The sequence below is a fragment of the Scylla paramamosain genome, chromosome 3 (assembly GCF_035594125.1).
Source record: "Scylla paramamosain isolate STU-SP2022 chromosome 3, ASM3559412v1, whole genome shotgun sequence".
NCBI classification, from domain to species: domain Eukaryota; kingdom Metazoa; phylum Arthropoda; class Malacostraca; order Decapoda; family Portunidae; genus Scylla; species Scylla paramamosain.
Window position 1 is genome coordinate 72501 of NC_087153.1, and position 21427 is coordinate 93927.

The 21427-nt window shown below is 39.9% G+C and overlaps 3 protein-coding genes across 10 annotated transcripts in view; 1 reads left to right on the forward strand and 2 right to left on the reverse strand.

Moving 5' to 3' along the window:
- Positions 1-7252, forward strand: part of LOC135088866 (mucin-2-like) — a 17806-nt gene extending 10554 nt beyond the window's left edge. For both annotated transcript variants that reach the window (XM_063983934.1, XM_063983928.1), the window contains exons 2-4: positions 3102-3623; positions 4716-4870; positions 5247-7252. In XM_063983934.1, the coding sequence (XP_063840004.1) occupies positions 3141-3623; positions 4716-4870; positions 5247-6912 (2304 nt within the window). In that variant the 5' untranslated portion in view covers positions 3102-3140 and the 3' untranslated portion in view covers positions 6913-7252. The remainder of the gene's footprint in view (positions 1-3101; positions 3624-4715; positions 4871-5246) is intronic.
- LOC135088912 (ankyrin-2-like) overlaps positions 1-15503 on the reverse strand; it is a 35942-nt gene extending 20439 nt beyond the window's left edge. For 2 of the 7 annotated variants that reach the window (XR_010261184.1, XR_010261179.1), the window contains exons 1-3: positions 14248-15498; positions 12442-12735; positions 7892-8010 (exon numbers count right to left, since the gene is read on the reverse strand). The gene's annotated coding sequence lies outside the window, so the exon portion shown is untranslated. Of the gene's footprint in view, positions 1-7891; positions 8011-12441; positions 12736-14247 lie in introns of all 7 variants that reach the window. The other 5 variants (XR_010261174.1, XR_010261176.1, XR_010261175.1 and 2 more) reach the window with 5 other exon arrangements.
- Positions 15504-17600: 2097 nt separating this feature from the next.
- LOC135088878 (uncharacterized) overlaps positions 17601-21427 on the reverse strand; it is a 36168-nt gene continuing 32341 nt past the window's right edge. Inside the window, exon 8 of the mRNA XM_063983957.1 lies at positions 17601-17788. Within this exon, the coding sequence (XP_063840027.1) occupies positions 17726-17788 (63 nt within the window). The 3' untranslated portion in view covers positions 17601-17725. The remainder of the gene's footprint in view (positions 17789-21427) is intronic.

A 21427-nucleotide genomic window follows, 5' to 3' on the forward strand; every position in this document is an offset into this window, starting at 1 on the left:
GTTTAGTTAGTTGGTTGTCATTCATATAGATAAAAGCATTAGGCTATACTAATACTTCATATTCTTCATGTATTTCTCGTCTCGTGTGACTTATTCCCGGGTGTAATTCCTCAAGCCAGACTCCATTCTTCATTACATTATCATTATTTTCCCAGTAGTTTGGTTTGCCATAGAGGTTCCGATGCTTCCTATAGGCACTTGGCGCTGCATGACACGAGCGACGCACAGCCCGAGCTCAGCTGAGCCCAGTGGCAGGTGCTGGCCGGCCTTGACTATGATGCTCTTACCTCCCAGTTCCGGTCATTAGTGCTCTCTCTCTCTCTCTCTCTCTCTCTCTCTCTCTCTCTCTCTCTCTCTCTCTCTCTCTCTCTCTCTCTCTGGGTGTCACTGGGCATCTTTCGTCATACACCCGGCAAGCCTCATACTGGTGATTTACGCGCATTCAGGCCTTATTAGTATGTGCGGCTCCAAAATTTCCATCTATGGCCAATATCTTTCTAGCTCATATGTCCATAATTTACTCACAACATACAAGCATTACTACAGAACCACAAGCTTACTTCTCAGAGAATGATGAAGGCCAACAAGCATCCAGCGCGATGTTCCTTACACCTGTTTGGCTGATGGCAACCTTTGATGATATTTAGTGACTATGAAGATTACTATCACTCTGCAAGACCGTCACTAGAGAGATCGATCTACTTTCAAACAACGTTGTTGATCAATATTTCAATAATACTTGATGCTGTGCTTAGCCGAGTGAGAGCCAAGCCAAGGGATGGACAGCCTGGGCCACTGACCGAAGGAATGTTACCCACTCCCAGCCCTAGCATGAAACACTATAGACGTGGATGAGTAATGTTGCTGGTAGCTTTCTATAACAGTGGAAGTGGATGGAGCTTTGTATTGTGGAAACAGCAATGAAAAGCGAGGACGCCGGCCTGCCAATGGCCTGCAAAACACAAGGGAAGGCCGCCCGAACTGACGTAGCTGCTCGTGTCCCTCATAAGATGAACATATTGTGATTATTTCCTCTGTTCAGGTTTCATTGTTTTTCGACTGCTTCCGCCGTTTGTATGTGTGAGAATTAGTGAGGTGATTAATTTAATCATTAATTAATTTATTATTTTCTTCTAGTTAACCTTTTCTCCATTGTTTTTCATATATACTCTTTTTTTTTAAAACACACACACACACACACACACACACACACACACACACACACACACACACAGACATCCACGGTCATCAGTATAACTTCCACTACAGTAAAATTCAAAGAAAAGATAAGAAAAGTACCAACATTGTGTACAGGGAAGAAAATAACAAATAAGTAATATTAATATGATAATAATAATGATAATGATAATAATAATAATAATAATAATAATAATAATAATAATAATAATAATAACAATAATAATAATAATAATAAGAAGAAGAAGAAGAAGAAGAAGAAGAAACGTAGTAGTAGTAGTAGTAGTAGTAGTAGTAGTAGTAGTAGTAGGAGGAGGAGGAGGAGGAGGAGGAGGAGGAGGAGGAGGAGGAGGAGGAGGAGGAGGAGGAGGAGGAGGAGAGAGAAGAAGAAGAAGAAGAAGAAGAAGAAGAAGAAGAAGAAGAAGAAGAAGAAGAAGAAGAAGAAGAAGAAGAAGAAGAAGAAGAAGAAGAAACGTAGTAGTAGTAGTAGTAGTAGTAGTAATAGTAGTAGTAGTAGTAGGAGGAGGAGGAGGAGGAGGAGGAGGAGGAGGAGGAGGAGGAGGAGGAGGAGGAGGAGGAGGAGGAGAAGGGGAGGAGAGAAGAAGAAGAAGAAGAAGAAGAAGAAGAAGAAGAAGAAGAAGAAGAAGAAGAAGAAGAAGAAGAAGAAGAAGAAGAAGAAGAAGAAGAAGAAGAAGAAGGAGAAGAAGAAGAAGAAGAAAAGAAAAAAGAAGAAAAAAAGAAGAAGGAATACAAAGGAAGTCCAAACTGCAATAGACCCTGAGGTCCTTACTAGGCTGTTTGGGTAACTATTCTACTCTATCTGTTAGTGAAAAAGACAGGATAGCACGGGAAAAGGTCCCTCCCCATCTCCCCCATCCCTCCAGCCGAAGTTGGCCGGAAAAAAAGGAATTGGTACCATGTATAGAAAAAAAAAACATGGAATTTGAGAGGAAAGTAAGAAAGAGATGATGTCTTCTTCTACCACATAATATAATCAATATACAATCAAAATATTTGTGTCATCTGATGAGGTGCTTATTTTACCTTAAATTTGTCTGAATGGGCATACTACTAGATGGCTATAGTGATGGGCTGGTTGCGCTGCAGACTCGATTCCTTTTAACATTATTGTGATGAGGTCAGCAGTAAGTCGCCGAGGAACTTAGCCATCACTAAGGTCTATTTAATCCGATTTTTTTTTTTTAAGTAGTTGTTTTCTTCGTTAATGAAATATACCTTCATCAGATGACAGACATTATAGAGTAAACGTGTTCGTTAGTTTCTATATACTTGTCAAGACGGGTTTTAAATTAATCCACACTATTTGAGTTAACGACTCTTGATGGAAGACAATTCCAGATATTTATTACACGAATAAAGGAAAAATATTTGGGTTCATTTGTTTGAAATCGCTTACCTTTTAATTTGAAGCCATTGCTTGTAATATTTGTTTAGTTGAATGTTAGCTAGAGTTCAGGACTCATATTTTTGAAACCCTTAACAATTTTGTAAACCAATATCAGATCCCCTCTTAATCTGCTTTTTGATAAGAGGAAGAAATTTAGTTCTTTAAAGTGTTCCTTATAGGATTTATTGCGAAGCCTTGGGATTTTTGATACTCTACGTTGTATTTTTTTCTAATTTCTCAATAGCTTTTTTGCAATAAAGTGACCAAAATTGTACATTATATACAATAGAAATTTTCTCTCATATGCACTCATTCACGCATCAAGAACAATCATAATTTTGGCTCTGCTTCTCTTTTCTTTATATCTCGCTCAATATGACAATTTTCCTAACAGCCACGCTGCAGCACCTCCCCCTTTCTTTTATTATATTAATATTTTCAACATTGGTCAACGATGTGTCCTAATTGCTATCATTGGTTGATATCATTATTACAGGTATTTCTGCTTTGGAAGGGAGCCAGCCCATCTCCCTGGATGCCCCTGAAACACTCCCCAGTGCCGGCCACCAACCGCTGGCCAGTTGACCTTGCTCCTACTCCCACGCAGGCCACACTCCTTTCCAGAAGATTCGCTCCACCACAGACCCTCATCCGGAGGGCCCGCCCTATCAGGAAATGGCAAAACGGGGCTCTAGTGGGGAGAAGATTGCATAATGCACAGCTGGTGGCCAAACCTGTCCCGGGTGTTCACATGGGTCGTTCTGGAATGATTTTCGGCAGGCGAATTCCTGCACACCTTGTGAAAGGCAGGAGATGGAAAACTCTGGGACTTGTCACACCCATTAAACAATACGGGGCGAAGGACGAGGGAGGAAGGAACATGGTGGACAGGCTGAGAAGCAGAAAGCCAGCAAGGAACAAAGGGCTCGCCAACACGAGACAAGACAGCTCGAGGAGGATGGAGGGAAGACAGGGGTTGAGGCAGGTCCAGCCGGCCTCATTACCAGTAAGACTCGAGGTGAGTATGCATTTCTTCATTGTCTATCATTTGTACTTTGGATATATTCGATCCGTACAATAGAATTGGTAGCAAACTTGAATTGTGAGCATGTCTTCAGTTATAGTTTTTTTTTTTTTAGTATATATATATATATATATATATATATATATATATATATATATATATATATATATATATATATATATATATATATATATATATATATATATATATATATATATATATCGACCACATCATCCGTAATTATTAGTATATAACAATTTTAACTTACGTTACACGCTACAGCATATTAGTTACGTATTGCATTTTCTTTTCAAAATTTCTTCACTTGAATTGTGAACACGTCTTCAGTTATACAGCTTTTTTTTTAATATATATATATATATATATATATATATATATATATATATATATATATATATATATATATATATATATATATATATATATATATATATATATATATACATATATATATATATATATATATATATATATTATATATATATATATATTCTAAAAAAAAAAGAAACTATAACCGAAGACATGCTCACAATTCAAGTGAAGAAATTTTGAAAAGAAAATGCAATACGTAACTAATATGCTGTAACGTGTAACGTAAGTTAAAATTGTTATATACTAATAATTACTGATGATATGATCGATATATATATATATATATATATATATATATATATATATATATATATATATATATATATATATATATATATATATTTATTTATTTATTTATTTATCGATCACATCATCACATCATCAGTAATTATTACTATATAACAATTCTAACTTGCGTTACACGTTACAGCATATTAGTTACGTATTGCATTTTTTTTTTCAAATTTATTTATGAAAATGAAAATTCTTTAAAGCTGGCTCTGCCTTTCTGACATTCTAGACAAAATGAGTTCCATACAAAATGAAATCTGTTTAGACACTTTGAAAAGTTTCAGTCCAGTCTAAGGTGTTACATGACCAGTTCGTAGTGGTCATGACAATGTCACAAAAATATGCTTTTACACAGCCCAGCACGTCATCTCACATGTTCCCTCTACTACCTCATGACCACAGGTGGATGGAAAGGTGACAGGATTACAGAAGATGCCTGCACAGTACGCTTATTACGGGCCGGGGGAGCAGCACGGTGCCTACCTCCTGCACCGCGCCGGAAAGATCGTCCGGGTCACCTACATTGCCGACCAGAGAGGCTTTCGACCCAAGTTTAGGTCGCAGCTCCATCCTCTCTCTCTCTCTCTCTCTCTCTGTATATATATATATATATATATATATATATATATATATATATATATATATATATATATATATATATATATATATATATATATATATATATATATATATATATATATATATATATATATAATATATATACACACACACACACACACACACACACACACTCACAGCCATTCCACATGAATGCAGTGAACGCACATATGTCTTGCATGCACAGGTTGGAGAGTGTGTAGTGATTCCATGAATGAGTAAAGCCTGTCATAGCAAAGGATTAAGATTGTAATGCCTGTATTACTATCAGTCACGATACATTTTACTAAGAATCGTATCATCTTTCTACTGCAGGTCCTTTAGCAGCAATGCAGAACTCGACGCTTTCCTGGAACAGCACACTGTCCCCTCAGCCTTGCACAGCGGTGACACCTCCCTGCACACCATTGGTGGCATCCCCACTATTGTTCCCGTCCAGAATAACCTATTAAACGGTGCCATACCAGCTGCTGATGGAGGGACTAGTCTGTTGACGACACCCATTAGTGACCATACTGCCGCACCAACTCTACACACCCTTTCTCCAATCACACCTGCAGGTAAAGCCACCTCACCACCCAGAGCCTCCAGCAGCGCCACCACTACTACTGCACCACAGGAAGAAAGGACTACCACTACACGACCAGCTGAAGACTCTGCAGCCATCACCAAACCCCAAGATGATGCCATTGCCACCCTGACATCGTCAGAGGATGATATGTCCACCACATTGCCAAAGGAGCCAAGTAGTGTCACCACCCTGACGCCAGGCCTCGACATCACCGCCACCGTTGCATCACCTGGAGATGATGACAGCACCATTACTACAGCATCATCAGAAGACATCACCACTACCACATCACCCAAAAACACTACAAGTATCACTGAATCAACTGAGGACATTGCAATCAACTTGCAACTCAATGAACAAGATCTGACATCGTTTCAAGACTTCACCACCACATCACAGACAGAAGCCATCACATCATCTGAAGACATAACCATCATGACTACATCACCAAGGGACTTTGCTGTCACTGCCATTACAGAAATTCCCACTACTGTTGCATCCCCAGGCAGTGTTTTAGCCATCAGTGAAGGGTCTGAGGGGAATACTGTCATCAGTCTCGTCATCGATGCCACCCCTGACACAACCAGTGTCAGTAGCTTTCTACCTGATTTCACCAGTTTCCCTAGTGGTGATATAACAGACAAGAATATACAAACCACAACAAATGGCATTACCATATTTAATGCCAGCGAAACGCTGAATGATATCACTCCCGCACCTCAAGAAGATACATTGGATGACATCACCCTCACCACCAAAATGACCACACCTGACGCTGCCTTCACAGATTCACTCAATGATATTACTTATCTTACCAGTTCTGAGGAAACTACCACTGTCCTTTACACGCCCACTCCTACCCGCAGCACCACCATATATCTTGTCAATAACTCCACTGAACATGACACCACCACCACCACCACTCTCCCCGATAGAACAACCTCTGCTACTACAGTTCCTGATGACATGACTACTGCTACCTCCACATTTGATGACAACATTACTGTAACAGCAGATGATCCCTCCACAACCACTCCAAGTACCAATGCCAATACCACTCATACTAGTAACAAAACCAATGCTGCCACTATTACTATGAGTGGTGCAGTTATAACAAGCTCCTCCATTGAAATCACCACACTGAGAGACATAACTATCACCACGTTGAGTGAAAACATCGACACCTTCAGCCTTACAGACACTACCACCGATATAAGTGATATCCCTGTCACGAATCCTGTGACTGAGGTTACCATTATGTCAACAGACGCCACCACCACGCAGACAGATGGCACCATTGAGACTGGTAATGACGTCTCTCCTTTACCTTCACCACTGACACCTAATATCACCAGTACCTCAGAGGAAGATGAAGAGGTCCTCACTACTCCATCAGCTGTGTCCTTCTAGTTTGGCAGAACGCTTTCTCAACTTTAGCTTGAGTGCTATAATGGATGGCAAGCACATTTCCCTCCAGGAATGAGGATGGCAGGTAAACATCAAGGTAATGAAGGATGCATTGTCACCTTCAGGAGCACCGGAATGATAAATCTTCAGTGTCTAGAAACAATTTAGCAACTGCTGACTTTATTTAAATAACGTCATTTCAAAGTACTAATTTACAAGGTTAAATGGTTGTTCATGAACCAGAAAATGTATCTTTAATTACCATACGGAAGTCTGTCCCACCACCAATGGCCGCAATGCAATGTATGTTTTCCCCTGCCCTATAAATAAATGTATTCATACAAATTTCAATTGAGAATATCTATCCTATTAGAAAATATTCTCAAAATGCCTTGGAACAATCTGAGATCCTGGAAGAATCAAATATCTTGAAACATAAAAAATTATTAGAAATTTTCAGGACCAAATTTCCAAATGTTTTGGTGTTTGTTTTACATTTAACAAACTCTAATGGGAATCACTGGGATTTTCAATGTCAATGATGTCTTTATGAGTTTAGCGACAGTTTAACAAGAAACCAAAGTGTTTCAAAATGGCCATAATATCATACATCACCAACAGCATGACGCACCAGTCCAGCGCTTCAGGTGTGGCGGTAACAGGGACAGCATCAACTTCTGTACCTCCTGTGTTCGCGCGCCAAAAACACGTTTTAGTGATGACTGATGAGACCAATTATTACAATTTTTTCATCTAAACAATATATTAGACTGTCTTAGATTATATCCCTTAATGAATTATTTTTATTAGGTTCTTTTTTTCTTTGTATTCTTTCACATATAAAACTATCCGAAGATAGTTACATTGTACATGAAGAGGATGACACACACACACACACACACACACACACACACACACACACCTATATTTTTTTATTCAGAATAGCCAGAATAGTGCCTAAGAAGTACGAGTATGTACTTACCTTTAACTGGAGGAACAGCATGTAGTGTGAAGGAGCAACGTGTAGTGTGAAAGGGCACCTTCCGTTCTGGCTCATCCTCCAAAGACACCGTCAAAGTTTGGCTGCAGGTGCTGCGTACACTGCAAAGAATTGGAAAGATTTCATGCACAACAATATCAAAGACAACAATGTGTGTGTGTTTGTCTCGAGCCGTGGCTCCTTGGCAGCGATTATTGACTTCGTGGGTCATGCCAGTGAGCACCCATGGTTTATGTCCGCCACTCCACTCTGTTGTTCTTCCCTCCATTAACTCATCCAGGTGCTGGAGAATGTACTCGATTAGGTCATGGTGTGTGTATGTGTGTGTGTGTATGTGAAGATCATCACCCTAAAAATGATGTGGGTCTTTGGGTCTGGCCAACAGCTTTTACTTTTACCGTTTTTGGCATTCGGATCGTTTGGACTACGTTATGTAGGGAGTCTGGCTTGCCCACTAGAGCGTAGCACCAGAGACACCCAACATGAACTGCCTACGAGCACGGCGGCCGGGCCATGCCAGGTCCAAGCTACGGTACTGAGGTCGCCTGAAAGAAAGAGTTTGGGAAGCGAGGAAAACACTGAGAACCAAACACAACCGAAATGACATGCAAGGACACGAACGATAAACAGCTAAAAATCACACAGCAGAAGGAAGAAACGCGAGCGTGAAGCGGCAGTTGTTTCGATTACCAGTCTTCATGGCGCTGGGCCAAGATTTCCGTATTTGCTGGTGCATTAGACACACTTTTTTCTTGAAAAAAAAAATAATAATAATAATAAATAATAATAATAATTACCCTGCGTCTAATGCGCCCGTAGTACAGACTTCTAGACCTGTAAGCCTATGTCTATAGATGTGGAGTTGAAGCAGTAGTACATTACGCACAAATACTTACTAATATTTTTCTCTCTCTCTCTCTCTCTCTCTCTCTTCCCTTTTTCCCTTCCCATTCCTTGCCTTCCTCTCATTTCCCTACCCTCCTCTCTCTTCCCTCCCCTTTCCCTTCTCTCATTCCCTCACGAGGAGCCTTCTGCTATGTTGTCCTGTCTCTCTTCCCTGAAGCTAGTTAGTAATAGTTACCAAACAGCCTTGCAAGGACCAAAAGGTCTGTTGTTATTTGGCTTTCCTTTGTATTCCCTTTGTATACTCGCCATTCCTCTCTCTCTCTCTCTCTCTCTCTCTCTCTCTCTCTCTCTCTCTCTCTCTCTCTCTCTCTCTCTCTCTCTCTCCCTTCCTTACCTGCCTCTCACTTGTCCCTTATCTCTGACAGATTAGGAGGAGGGGGGGGGTGACAGGGAGCAAGGTTTGAGACAAGATGAAAGAGGAAGGAAGAGAAAAAGGAAAAAGGGGAGGAATGGACATAACTGGGGAAGGAGAGTACATGGGGCAAGGAAGTGGAGAAAGAGTGAAGGAAGAGGATGGAATGATGGGGGAAAGTAGAATGAATGAATATAAACAGCAAAAGTGAGGAGTGAGTGAAGAATTTGAGGGAGAGAGGAAGTATTGAGAAATAAGTATTTTCTTTTCTTGTTTTCCACTCCTTTTAATTTTTCCTCCATCCATTTCCTTCACATGTATGCTCCTTCCATCCATTTTCATTTTCAATCAGTCTTGTTCAACTTAGCAATCTTAAGGATAGTTTTTATTCTTATTTTTCCTGCCCCTCTCTTGTCTCTCCACTCATCCCAAGGCAGGGTGGGACAGCCCATACACCTACTTTCTCAGGATCACTAGTTGTTGTCTGATTGGTGGGAGGTAAGGAAGTGCCAATTGATGCAAGGCAAGGCTTGGAGACTGCATTATGTGGTCATAATACCAGGTCACACTAATTGAAGTCACCAGTCTGTTTTATTCACCTACAGACAAGGGGAATACTCTAACAATGATATACTCCCACAGCTGTGAAAGGATCGGCAACCACGTCTAGGGAGAAACAATTATAATAAGCAATAACACATATATGTTCAAGCTATAAAACCCTGCTGGACAACTGCCCTCATAACAAGTATTCCCACTGTCCAACATGTTATAACCTCAAGCCAAGCAGTGTCATTTACTGTCTCCTAGATGGCAGGTCTTGTCAGGACCTGAGGAGGGAGCAAAGTTCACTACACAGCTAATTATGTAAATCCTCTGCTGTTGATCAGCATCAGTCCACAATTCACTAACACAAGGTCACTAACAAAAGACACAATTACAAATGAGTGCCCACAAACACACAGGTGGGTCATTCACTGCTCACTGTACAAGAACTTGGCCAGCAAACACACGCACCCGAGGAGTCATTTCCCTGGGTATAGAGTGTGTTACAGTAAAATCCCTCTCATCCGGCATTCGAGCATCCGGCACATTTTTCCCCCGAGCCTTAAAATCAATAAAAAATCAATGTGTACTCATAAAATCGGTTAAAATTCCCACGTGAGGCATACTTTGTCCCCTCGCACTGCTTCGCGCCACCCGCGGCCCACTGCATTGTGTTTACTCAGTAACTCAGTCCCGCATGTGCACTGTTTATCGCCTGACGCCTTCATCATGCCTAAAGATGTAGAAAAGAGGAAGCGTGTTGTGCTTACACTTAAGGATGATGCTGGGTTGGTGATGCATGACTCATCAATGAGCACTATTTGCTACTGATGTATGGTTCCTAAGGCAGAAATGGTATCTCACTATCACCCTAATATGTTTCCCAGCCAGACTGTTTCTGACTGGTGCCTGTGAAGCCCTTTCACACTCTTTCTAGGAACAGATGCCATAACAAAGATCAGCTGCTCGCCGTGCCGTGCGTCGCCACCCGCGCTGCCACCTCACACTCACCAACACACAATACTACTGTACTAACATTCTCTTTAATACTTTCCTCTTATAAATAAGTTGATGGGTTACAAAAATAAAGTACATATACACTAATCTCTCTCTCTAATCGTCGACAAATGTCTACCTTCTGCTTAAGTGTAAGCACAACACGCTTCCTCTTTTCTACAACTTTAGGCATGATGAAGGCGTCACGCGATAAACAGTGCACACGCGGGACTGAGTCACTGACCAAACACAGTGCAGTGGGCCGCGGGCGGCATGAAGCAGTGTGCTGTGGTGGCGAGTGGACAAAGTATGCCTTGCGCAGGAATTTTAATCAATCTTATGAGTACACATTGATTTTTTATTGATTTTAAGGCTCAGGGAAACATGTGCCAGATACTTGAAGCTGCCAGATACTCGAATGCCGAATGAGAGGGATTTTACTGTATCTCTGTGCCGCACCTCCACTGCTTTCAAAAGATTGAAGCCACACAGGTTTCTAAGGGTAATTTTTCGTTACTAGTGACATATCAACAAGATTTCTACATTATTAAAGTCTTGAAACTGCAGCTAATCATCTTTGTGGCCTTTGAGACTGGTAGTACTGATTGCTATGTACCATCCCTGGCTGCTATGTACCATCAACTATGTACCATTATTATCATAAACAAAATATAGATACATTAACAACTTGTGGAAAAGGAGAGAGAGAGAGAGAGAGAGTGAGAGAGAGAGAGAGAGAGAGAGAGAGAGAGAGAGAGAGAGAGAGAGAGAGAGAGAGAGAGAGAGAGAGAGAGAGAGAGAGAGAGAGAGAGTTACTGTAAGTTCGCTCATATTTTATACCCTGGTTTCCGGTGATGCCAACAATCCTTTTAATGCCTTCCCAGTCGAAGAGCAGCCTGCAACAATCAACAACAACACACCCAATGGCTTCAACATCACACTTCCTATTGATGACATCAATCCAGTAGCTGAAACATCATTAGATGATGAAGCATTACCAACAATGGTCCTTGCAGACACTCCTGTGACCTACAAAATTGTTTCTGGTGGAACAAGAAAAGGCAGCTCTCTCCTCACTGATTCTCTGGTTTTTATGTACACCAAGAAGCGAGAGTCATCTGTCTCAGTCACACGGATATGCAGCTACCATGGGAAAAAGTCTTATGCAATAATTTCACAGCAAACAGGAACGATGAACTTCAAAAGTGGACACCACCAACACACACATCCTGGGGATCATGGTGCTGAACTCAAAGGAACAACACAAGCTTTCATTAAACAGTCAGCTTTGGAATTTCCATTTGCATCATCTGGGGTAATAATAAAGAAAGCACTCTCAAGCTGTAAAAATTCAGACGTTCCCCTACCAAATATAAACACTCTAGTCAGATGCACCAATCATGCCAGGGAAGGACATCCAAAACACCCTGAAGATATTAGTTTTGAATTAAACACATCATGTTCCACAGGACTTTCTTCAAGCTTATCTATTTGAAGATGGACAACAGCATCTTATGTTCCTCTCTCTTTACAGCACACACACACACACACACACACACAAAGAAGAGGAAGAAAAAAAGAGGAGCAAGAAAACAAAAATGAGAAGAGAAAAATAAAGCAAAAAAAAAAAAAAACACACACAAACAAAAAAACAAACACAAACATACCCTTTCCCTCCTTCCCACCTTCCCCCTAACACACCCCCATACATCGCCCACATCACCCCACACACCTCAAGTCATGATGGCCACCACCGGCACATACTCCTCCTCGTCCCCAAGTGTCAGATCCCACTCGAACTTGGCAGAGAGAGATGGTCCTTGAAGTGACGAGCCTTCCTCGTCCCCAAGTGTCAGATCTCACTCGAACTTGGCAGAGAGAGATGGTCCTTGAAGTGACGAGCCTTGAGGACCAAGGGAGATGGCAGGCAGGTGGTGCTGTCCTCAGCGTTGGCGAAGAGACCAGTCAGTGCACAGGCAAGGAAGTTCTTGGACTCTACAATGTCGATGAAGAGGTCTTGAGGAATCTGTGGGGGAGAAAAGGGCATGTTAGAAGTGTTAGGAGAGATGCTTGTCAAAGGGAAAATCCATATCATATCTATTAAAAAAAAAGATATTAACCCTTAAAATATTTTGATTTATATCAAACATCTAATTATCATTAATCAGAGGAGAAGGAAGGTAGTAGTAGTAGTAGTAGTAGTAGTAGTAGTAGTAGTTAGATTAGGCTAGGTTCGTTGTCGTCGTCGTCGTCGTAGAGAGAGAGAGAGAGAGTTACATTAGGGGATGGAGTGATGAGTGGGGAGGGGAGGCAGGGAGAGACTTTTCAAGGGTATCTGCACAGTATCTGGAGTGTGGCAAGCCCTTGTGGGTATAATAGACTTGACAAGGTTGTCCTGTATATGTTAGGTAAAATCTGGTGAGGTTGTGGTGTTAAGTTACGTCATTTGGGTTACTGAGGGGGCACGTGTGGCCAAAATCCCTCAAAACACACTCAAAACATGTCAAGACACCCACAAAGTTCACCCAAACATACCCAAACTGCACTCAAAACATCCTTAAATACAACAAAACTCATCCAAACACACACAAACAGCACACACAAAACATCATAACACACTCAACACACCCTTAAATACAATAAAGCTCACCCAGACACACCCAAGACATTCAAAACACCCAAAACTCCCTTAAATATGAAAAAAAACATCCAATCACACTTAATACACACTTAAAACATTCAAAACACCTCACAACACTCAAATATACCCACAAAACTCACCCAAACATACCCAAAACACATTTTAATCATCCAAAACACTCAAAACACCCCACATCACCTCAAAATACCCAAAAAAAACTCACTTAAACACACTAAAATCACACTCCAAATCACACTAAAAACATCCAAAACACTCAAAATACCCTGATATACCCACAAAACTCACCTAAACACCCCATAACATCATAAAATAACCATAAAACTCACCCAAACACACTCAAAACACTCTAAACTACCCACAAAACTCAAACACACTAAAAACACTCAAAACTCCAAAACAAACCCAAAACATCACAAAACTCATTCAAACACATCAAAAACATCTCACAACACCACAGAATACAACCAAAACATATCAAAACACACCCAATACACACCACACACATCCAAACTCATCCAAAACACTTAAAACACCCAAAATAAACCCAAAAACAAATTCACAACACTTCACTATACCACAAACACACCCAAAACACTCCATAATATACTCAAAACACCCCACAAGACTAAAAACACATAAAATACACCTAAAAACATCCTAAGCTACACTTAAAACACCTTAAATTCACCCAAAATACACATAACAGCAAATATACAACCTAAACACAGCTAAACACCCCTAAAACACTATCAATACACGCCAGAATACTTCTAAATACACGCAAAACATTTAGGACACCCAAAACACACGAAATATTACAGAGAAAAGGAGTGCAGGAAGGGAAACTAAGCTAAACATTGTTTTCTCGATACTTACCTGTTATGCTGCCTCCTCCTCTTCCTCTATTTTTACTTATTTCCTCCTCCTCCTCCTCCATTTCTCCAGTTTTTCTCCTTCTACTATTACCTACATGCCTGAGTTTGGAAAAAGCTGGAAACACCTGGAAAACACTGGAAATTACGGTAAATATTGACAAGGAGACACTGGAGCCGAGTGAGTCCCGGATTCTTGATGACGTCACAGGCTACCCGCTGCCACACGTACGTAACGTATTTCATTTTAAAATTGACCCCTAGAGAAAATTAAGCTAGGCTTGAATACCTTATATATTCTAACTTGACAATTACTTTAATTAATATTCACAATATCAAAACATCTCCAGCCTGAGTAGTTGTAAAGAAATATTAATATGAAATATGGAAAAAGTGTCTTAACTTTGACACCATTAAAAACACTGAAAAGTCCACCCATTTCACTTTACACCAGTAAAAAAAAACACTTTAAAAAATCTAAATTATTTTTTCAAGCATTGCAAAGTTAGTTACAGGCTGAAATAGAGAAATAAAAAAATTTAAAAATGACAAAAACACCACTTTTAATGGGACCATAAGCCTATTCAAAGTCCACACACTTAACTCAACAGGAACGCAAAACAATACATATATCTTAAACGATTTTTTGAAACAATAAGATCTTCATTAAAGCCTCAAATAAAAGAGCCGAAAATCACTTTGGGTAAAGATCACCGTATAAACCGCCCTTTACCTACACAAAAAAAAAAACCGCAGAAAATTCGGTACATTTACTTAACAGAAGCAAGAAAAGCTTTTCAAAAGCAACGAAATATTTTTAGAAACCATAAAATCTTACTATACAAGCCAAATAAAGTCATTCAGAAAAAATTTAAAAAATATTGGAACCAGCAAGCTGGAACAGGCAACAATCCATCATGGCGGCCCTCGGTAGCGACCTCAGTGGGGGAGCTGGCCGCCATATTACCTCAATTATTCCTTCTTGACAACAAAACTAGGCAATGGTGTATATATTTGACCAACGGATATGAAGGCTAGACATGTGGCTCCATCTTATGACATGTTTGGCTTACAGTAAGTGAGAGACGAAGCAAATAATAGCTGAAAACACTGACACCCTGCCTCTACCTCAGCTGACAGTTTGTTTACATATTGACGAATTTTCAATATTTCCCTAAATCTTCAGCTGTTTCCAGACTCAGATGCAAACAAAGTCTAAAAATAAATCAATAACCTCAAAAAATACCTAAAAATCGAATAATAAAACCTAAATAAACGAGCACAAGACACTTCACTATTGTACTGAAGGCAGTAAGGCTGACTGAGGGAAGGCTGGCACCTCTGGACTCACCTTACGTACACTCGTGCCTCTCTGGTGCTGCTTGGCGGTGCTCGGTGCAGGGAGAATCTGCTGGGAAAACGGAAACACTGGTCAATGGGGCGTGTGGGCAAGACTGACTGACCAGTGCTGACCAAAACACTGCAACCAGCCAGCCATCCATCCATCTCCCTCCCTAACGCCACCTGTCACTGCTCCTTCAACCACACACACAAAAGTTGACATGTTATCAAATAATGTCATATAATATCCTCATTCCCTCACTTCCCTTTCCCCACTCGACACCCACTACCTGATTATGAACGAAAACTTCACTCACTGCTGCACCGTCTCACCGTAGCAAACACGAACGAGCGCAGGATAGGCTCAAAATGCGCCCCCCCCCTCTCTCTCTCTCTCTCTCTCTCTCTCTCTCACGACTATTTCTCAAAGCCACAAAGATGATTACCAGGGTTTTCAAGGATGTTTCTCCTGTTAATAATGTAGAAATATTGAAGATCTGTCACTAGAACTGTAAAAATACCCATAAAAACCGTGTCACTTCAATTACAGCCTTTTAAAAGCGCGTTTCTCCTGTAAGTAATGTAGAATTTATGTTAATCTTCACTAGAACTGTAAAAACACTCTTGTAAACCCGTGTAAATACTGAGAAACACACACACAAACCAATGCATTTCTTACTCTGTGCGCTGAACTGATGGATCATGCTGAGGACTAAGCCTGTATTAAGACAATTTATGCTGAATTTTATTGATCGAGTCGCAAGTTGACTCAGAGGCATCGGACCTGAGCCACTAATAATAAATGCTTTGCTGAGATAATAAGCTTGCTTCTTAACACCATTTCTCCTGTTCACAATGTATAAATTTTATCGCTATAAAAAATAATAATAATCATAATAACCGTGTAACTTCAACTATACCTTTGAAAGTAGTGGAGGCGAGACGCAGAACTGTTTCAGCTCTGTGATTGCGAATTCGTTCCCCGTATGTGGCTGTTACTTTATAACCCTTGTGGTGAAGCCCTTCTTGATCCTGTCCCATCACTGTCATCGTGCAACATGCTTACCCTAAGCGATAAATGGCTTTTGCTGTCTAGCGCTCAATATGCATTTGCACTTACATGTTACTGCACAAGTGGCAAGTTGATGAAACAACCTTGCATTGTCTTTTATACCATAGTATTATTTCATCTGAGCCCTACATTCTTTATATATATACTTATACCATCTAGTCATAACCTTTCACTCTCAAAGTTCTTTCATCAGTCTCATACAATTAACCATCAGCATATTCTGGCCTTAGATATGTGTGTGAAGGGAAGGAGAACTCTAATGAACACATCAATGTTTTCTCATTAAGAAAATACTGGTTTAGTGCTTTTTATTCACTTAAAAAATATATTCAATAAACACAGCATTTCCAATACTGCATTTATAGTAGTGTAGGAGAGAGAGAGAGAGAGAGAGAGAGAGAGAGAGAGAGAGAGAGAGAGAGAGAGAGAGAGAGAGAGAGAGAGAGAGAGAGAGAGAGAGAGAGAGAGAGAGGTGGGGGGGGGAGGTGGCTGTTGGGAATTATGTTATTACTGACAATTAGGCTCTCATCTGATAATTTGCCCAGTCCACAGTTTGCCAGCACAGCAGGCTGGGAAATCTCTGGAAAAGACAACACCTAAATGTTCAGGATAAAATAGTCAGACCATAGTCGGTGCAGATCCTATCTTCCTACCATATCAAGATTAGAGCAGAGTAAATGTTTTTATGTTTAAACCTGCCTTTCCAAATCCTCTAAACCAACACCTAAAAATGATACAGGAATTACAAAACTACAAATACAAAATAATAATATTTTATCTTTATGACTGTAAATGCTTGGTGCCATTAATAAATAAGCCTCTCAATATGGAGTGCAGCAGCAAGTGTTTCTTTGTCCTATAATCATTTATCAAAGGCACCCTCTCCTCCAGTGAGTGTATCAATAATAGAAACAAGATCAGTACATACTTAAACATTACCTGTATGCAAAGTTTTCAGCCTGTTTCCTGAACCCAATGAGCTGCACGATGGCAAAGAACTGTTGGTGGCCATCAAACTTCTCTTGCTTCTCCAGCACTAACATGAAGTGGTGGCCGAAGCAACTCTGCATCATGACCCAGTCCACTGCACCTGGCAGGTTGATGTCTGTTGCCAGGAACACAATGTCCTCTCCTGCAAACACAAGTTTATACATCTTTGTAATCACATCATCAGTCTTAATTGTAAATATTGAGGTATGTCAGCTGTAAAAAGTAGTGCTCAAGAAAACAATTTTCTTTTCTTAAAACCCAAGAAAACAACAATTTTCTTTTCTTAGAACCATCTTATGAAATAGGGGTACATCTTATATGGTGTGTCTAATCCACAGCATATATGAAACCTTCACGGGCAAAATATTTCATATAAACAAAACTTTTCCTGAAAAAAAAAGTACATGCATTACCTATTAAAAAACAGTACATATAAACATCAGCATATCAAAGCTTCTGGACACGTGCACCATTTCTGCATCAAACACAACTCGCTGTCGGCTCCACACGCTCACCTTGGAGAGTGGTGATACTCTTGTGGATGCTCATGAGGTGTGGCATGACCTACTCGAGGGAGCCTTGCCACGTGCAAGAGGCACCGGGACAGGGACACATGTACGGCCGGAACTCACAGGTGTCTTCATGTTCCGTCTTGTCCGTGTGGAGCAGAGTGGCGGAGCAGCCCGAGTCTCAAGTGGTGACATGTCAAAAGTATTTCAGCTTAAGATTTTTCTGAATCCCATAATTTTTTACTAGGTTTACAATTGTTCTGTATATCTTTTAATTTCAAAATTAGTGTATAAACATAATTATAATTTTTCTTTGGTACAAAGTTTGCAGTGGTGATGCATCACTCATGTAGGCTGAGCTTGATTTAGGTACTATGTACCTTTTGTGAACCTGTGATGGCTATGAACACCAGCTGTATTCATATGCCAACAGTGGTGGTGGCTGGTCTCTTATATAAGTAAGTCTTGGTGTCTTCTATCATACTAGAGGCTCTTTATTCTCCCTCTGCTTAAGCAGAAGGTAGACATTTGTCGACGATTAGAGAGAGGTGAAAGCAGACAGCAACTAATGGCGGAATATGGTGTGGGCTCATCAACTATTTATGACATTAAATCCCAAACGAAAAAGTTGCGGGATTACATGAAAGCCACCGACACCCCAAAGGCAGCGGAAAATCATCACACACTGCAGTATCATCGTGGTGAAATGATGGACAAAGTGTTATATGAGTGGTTCAGCTTGAAAAGATCAGAAGGAGTTGGTGAGTGTGAGGTGGCAGCGCGGGTGGCGACGCGCAGCACGGCGATCAGTTGATCTTTGTTATAGTAAGATGCACGAGTGTAGGGTGGTGATTGTGGACATAATTTCACTTCTATTCAAGTATCCGGCAATATTCAAGTATCCAGCATGTCGGCGGTCTCGTTGATGCCGGATAAGAGGGATTTTACTGTATACGCAACTACACTCTCTGGCAGGCTACTAAGGAGACTCCCACACTATGTAAGTAGGCCAGGGCGTATGGCTGGTAATGACCCACTTATCCCCTTAAAGCAACTGACCTGACTAACTCACATCCCACCTCAGTTTCCATCAGATATTAGTGCCCGCCTCAATACGTCTTCTCCGTCTAAGCACTGGGTAGTGACTGAGCATGGGAAAGCACTCTCCCTTAATTTCTTAGGGGAGGGTGTACAAGAGAGGGAATGGGGTGGTGACATGTGCACGCATACATTCACATGCTTGCGCACTGCACTCTCTGGTCCCCACACTGGCTTACACAAGTAAAACACTTTACTTCTGAAAATTCGAATGATCAAACTAGGGAGGCTAGATGAATACTGATTACTTCATTGTCAAGAGCAACTCTTCTACTAAATACTGGGTGAGACTTGAATTGATAAATGGAAGTAAGGAAATTTACATGAGGAATATGAGTGACTACAGGAATAAATATCACTGTAGAGGCTTCAGGCTGGGTAGCTACATGTCCAGGACGTACCCAAACCTCGTTCCCAACCTGTCTGTCTTCTCATCTCTCCCCCTTTCTTCATTATTCTTCTCCCATTCATTCTTGCTATTTTCTTCATTTTATATCACACTATTTCACTGCACTCAACAATATATATATATATATATATATATATATATATATATATATATATATATATATATATATATATATATATATATATATATATATAAAATCATCCACTATACCATACCACATCTCCCATGCATCACGCTGCTGGTCACTACAAAGACATTCTATTACCTGTATTATTGTTTGGCCCAACCTACAAACTTAGGTGTGGCTGTCCCAGTAGATGTGTTGTGCAGTGTAGAACTCAGATTATCTTCATCTAAAATTTTACATATAAGGTTCTTAATTTCCAGTTTCTACATTATTTGTGAGTTTGATAATAGATGTAATACCATTCTCTTTAATTTGGTTGCAAATTTAATCAAATATATAATGTACACTGGAACCATTATGCAATCCAAAATTGTCACTGGAAGAAAAAAAAAGGTAGGACACCTAGGATTTATCTTTGAATAAAATGTTTGTCAAGTGCAGTAAGACACATATAAATAATATCTTTTACTCTACAAATGTAAAAAAGAAAAAAAAAAAGAAAAAAAGAAAAATAAAAACTCAAATGACAAGATGGTTGTGTAACGTAAGCTATTTTTGGCGTTGGATAGCTAGTTGTAACTCATATACACTGCATGCCAAGTACCTTATTATATTAAAAAAAGAAAAAAAATCACCGGCGCTGAATTTAACAAAGATGGTGAATGAAATAATCTTTACAAAATCCCTCAAGAAATAGGTTTTATATTTATGAAAAAAAATTAACAATCCCTACAGATCTTTCATCATTGGTTATTAATTAACAACAAAATTCAACAATCATACAAATTTACACATATACAATAGTCATCATATACAACAGTCATTTAACAATTCACCAATGAATGCTTTAAATTAAGTTTACTGAATGAAAAAAGTCTGAAGTTGAAGCTGAACTGGCTTACTAAGAGTTTGCTATGCTGCTACCACCATCACCATCACCCTCCTCCACAGCAGTCTCCTTCAGCATCTCACTCCTCATTTTGCTGTGACTCATTTATCAAACCCAGCAAAGTTGCTTACAATCACCATCACCATCACATTCTTCCCTGCTCATTACAAAAGCTATGAGAGTTTGGGAAAATAGAGCCAGAAAAGACACACAAGGTCACAGTTTCCTTTGGCTACTATACTTGGCAGGGACAAGGTAGTTAGATTATGTTTTAACTACCTTCAAAAAGGCAACAACACATAATATGGTGGCATGTCAGCAATTGCTCACTAGATGTAAATGAAGAAATATATAATGCTAAATTATCGTCACAATAAATCACTAGTTTCACAGCTGTTTTTTTTTCTATACTATTTCTACCTCATTGCTACTAGTAAATCTGAAATTAGTAGATAAAAAGCATTAGTTATGGGATCCCACTGTACTAGCATTTCTCAAAAATTTTGTGAAATCTGTTAATTCCAGAAGTTACATACATTACATAGTATCAATACATAGAGAACAAATCAGGAATACTGTTACTAACTCCTAAATGTTATAACGAATATATTTGTACTCATTTCATGTCTGTAACAAAACCATACATATATACATACACATATAAGTTGCTGCACCTTAAATATCTGCAAAACTAGTTCCAGATATATCACAATTTACCAGACAGCAAACTGCAGTTCCTGATATTCCAA